This window comes from Lactuca saligna, chromosome 3, assembly GCF_052625555.1.
Source record: "Lactuca saligna cultivar CGN05327 chromosome 3, ASM5262555v1, whole genome shotgun sequence".
Lineage (NCBI taxonomy): Eukaryota > Viridiplantae > Streptophyta > Magnoliopsida > Asterales > Asteraceae > Lactuca > Lactuca saligna.
In genome coordinates, this window is record NC_136419.1 from 42414672 (window position 1) to 42416743 (window position 2072).

The 2072-nt window shown below is 31.0% G+C and overlaps 1 protein-coding gene across 1 annotated transcript; it reads left to right on the forward strand.

Moving 5' to 3' along the window:
• The first annotated feature begins 313 nt into the window (after positions 1-313).
• LOC145033610 (SKP1-like protein 1B) lies at positions 314-1346 on the forward strand. Its single transcript, XM_078982192.1, has 2 exons — positions 314-674; positions 991-1346. The coding sequence occupies exons 1-2, from the start codon at positions 375-377 to the stop codon at positions 1162-1164; spliced, it is 474 nt and encodes a 157-aa protein (XP_078838318.1). The 5' UTR covers positions 314-374; the 3' UTR covers positions 1165-1346.
• The last annotated feature ends 726 nt before the right edge of the window (positions 1347-2072 follow it).

Here is a 2072-nt window from a genome sequence, read left to right on the forward strand (position 1 = left end):
ACTAAAAGATTTTATAATATATTTTTAATTGAAAGAGACATAAAAATAATATTTAATCTTGCCAAAATAATGGTATAATAAAATTGAAGAATAAATTAATGTAAACTTATGACTTTGACAATTAGTCTGATTTTTAATTTAAATTCTTTTTGCGACGTAAAGTTAAAGGACGTAATTCGTTAAAAACATTTTAAAGAAGGATCAATTTTGTAAAATTTAAATAAATATAAAAATAGAGTCCTACACACGCAAGGTCTCATCTCCCTATAAATAGAAGAACCCAACTATTCACGTAAATCAGAAGTTTTCTAGTTTTCTTAAAACTCTAACTTTGGGTTTTTCTTTCGGTTCTCAATCTCTTCCCGTCGTTCGTTATGGCGACCTCGTCTTCAAAGAAGATCGTTCTGAAAAGTTCCGACGGTGAGACGTTCGAAGTTGATGAGGCGGTGGCGGTGGAGTCTCAGACGATCAAGCACATGATCGAAGATGACTGCGCTGACAGCTGCATCCCTCTACCCAACGTCACAAGTAATATCCTCTCGAGGGTGATTGAATACTGTAAGAAGCATGTTGAAACACCGAACACCGATGATAAGACAGCCGCGGAAGATCTGAGGTCGTTTGATGCCGAATTCGTGAATGTCGATCAGGGCATTTTGTTTGATCTTATTCTGGTTCGTAATTCTTTTTATTAACGTCAATGTTATTATCTCTTATTGCTGTTTTGTTATGTTTATGCTCGAATTTTATGTAGGTAGTTTCGATGTAGTTTTGGGGATAGTTCTAGGGTTTTGCTTTTGTTTCCGATTTTAATAGCAATTATGCTTTAATATCAATTTTTTGACAGCAATAATTTCAATGTCACACTGTTTCTTACCTTCTTGTTATGTTATCCTTTCAGCTGTTATCATATAAATTCTTTTGTTGAGAGAGATGATATATGAATTAATGTTGTGGTTTATTGTTTAATGATTCCTTTTTATGTTTCAGGCTGCTAACTATCTAAACATCAAGAACTTACTGGATCTGACCTGTCAAGCTGTTGCTGACATGATGAAAGGCAAGACTCCTGAACAAATTCGCGTGCTCTTCAACATCAAGAACGATTTCAGTCCAGAAGAAGAAGCAGAAGTGCGCAGGGAGAATGCATGGGCATTTGAGTAAATCATGTAGGCCGCAACTGTCGATAGCGTAGTAGTATATAAAGTCAGTGACTTGCTTTTTTATTAACTATTTTTGGGTGTCTTTTAGACGTTTTGGTTTTGAAGCTACATAAACTTCAAAGTGTTTTGAATTCATTTTGGTTCAAATGGGAAATCTTGACTCTTTCTTTTTTTTTTTCCCAATTTTTGCGTACTTCTTTTTTGTCATCTGGTTCTGTTTATAACTTATCTTAAGTTTTTCTTTATCAAATTAATGTGTCTTTATAAATTTTCAATGTTCTTCAGTAAGGAACCGTGACCTTATATTTTCTAGGAGGTGTTTATTATTTTATATACGATAAAAAATAATTTTTTATTGAACCAATCCAATCATCTATTAGAAATTGGATAATGCGGAACTGATCTATTCCAAATTGAAATTGAATGATTTTATGCAATGGAATTTCATGTTGGATATCCTTTATAAAAGTATGGATATTAATCATTTTTTATAATTGAAATTGGATAATAATTTGATAATTTAAATTGGTTAGTAATGTGGTTTGGATCGGTTCAAGTTTAATTGGATTTTCATTGTTATATAAAAACCAAACATATCCAATTGGATATTGTAGTTTTAGAACCAAGTCACCAACTAATCCAAATATATTGGATTATCAAGTATACATTGGTTGGTTGGGTGATCGGTTGATATGTATTAATTTGGTTATTTTTTGCTCACCACTCTTGTTAATGGTTGTAATTGTTGTAAAAACATTATTGAAATATTAATATTCAAAATTTTTAATTAATTAAAATAATTTACTTAATTTCAAAGTAATTATTAATTTCTTTGTAAATTTTCATTTCATTTATCTTCATTATCTTATGTTTTTTGTGTCATGATGCTAATCCAAAAAGATCACGATT

Coding starts and splice junctions, on each gene's coding strand:
- LOC145033610 (XM_078982192.1), top strand. CDS start 375: ATGGCGACCTCGTCTTCAAAGAAGATCGTTCTGAAAAGTTCCGACGGT. Junction 675..990: donor TTTTGTTTGATCTTATTCTG/GTTCGTAATTCT, acceptor TTTATGTTTCAG/GCTGCTAACTATCTAAACAT.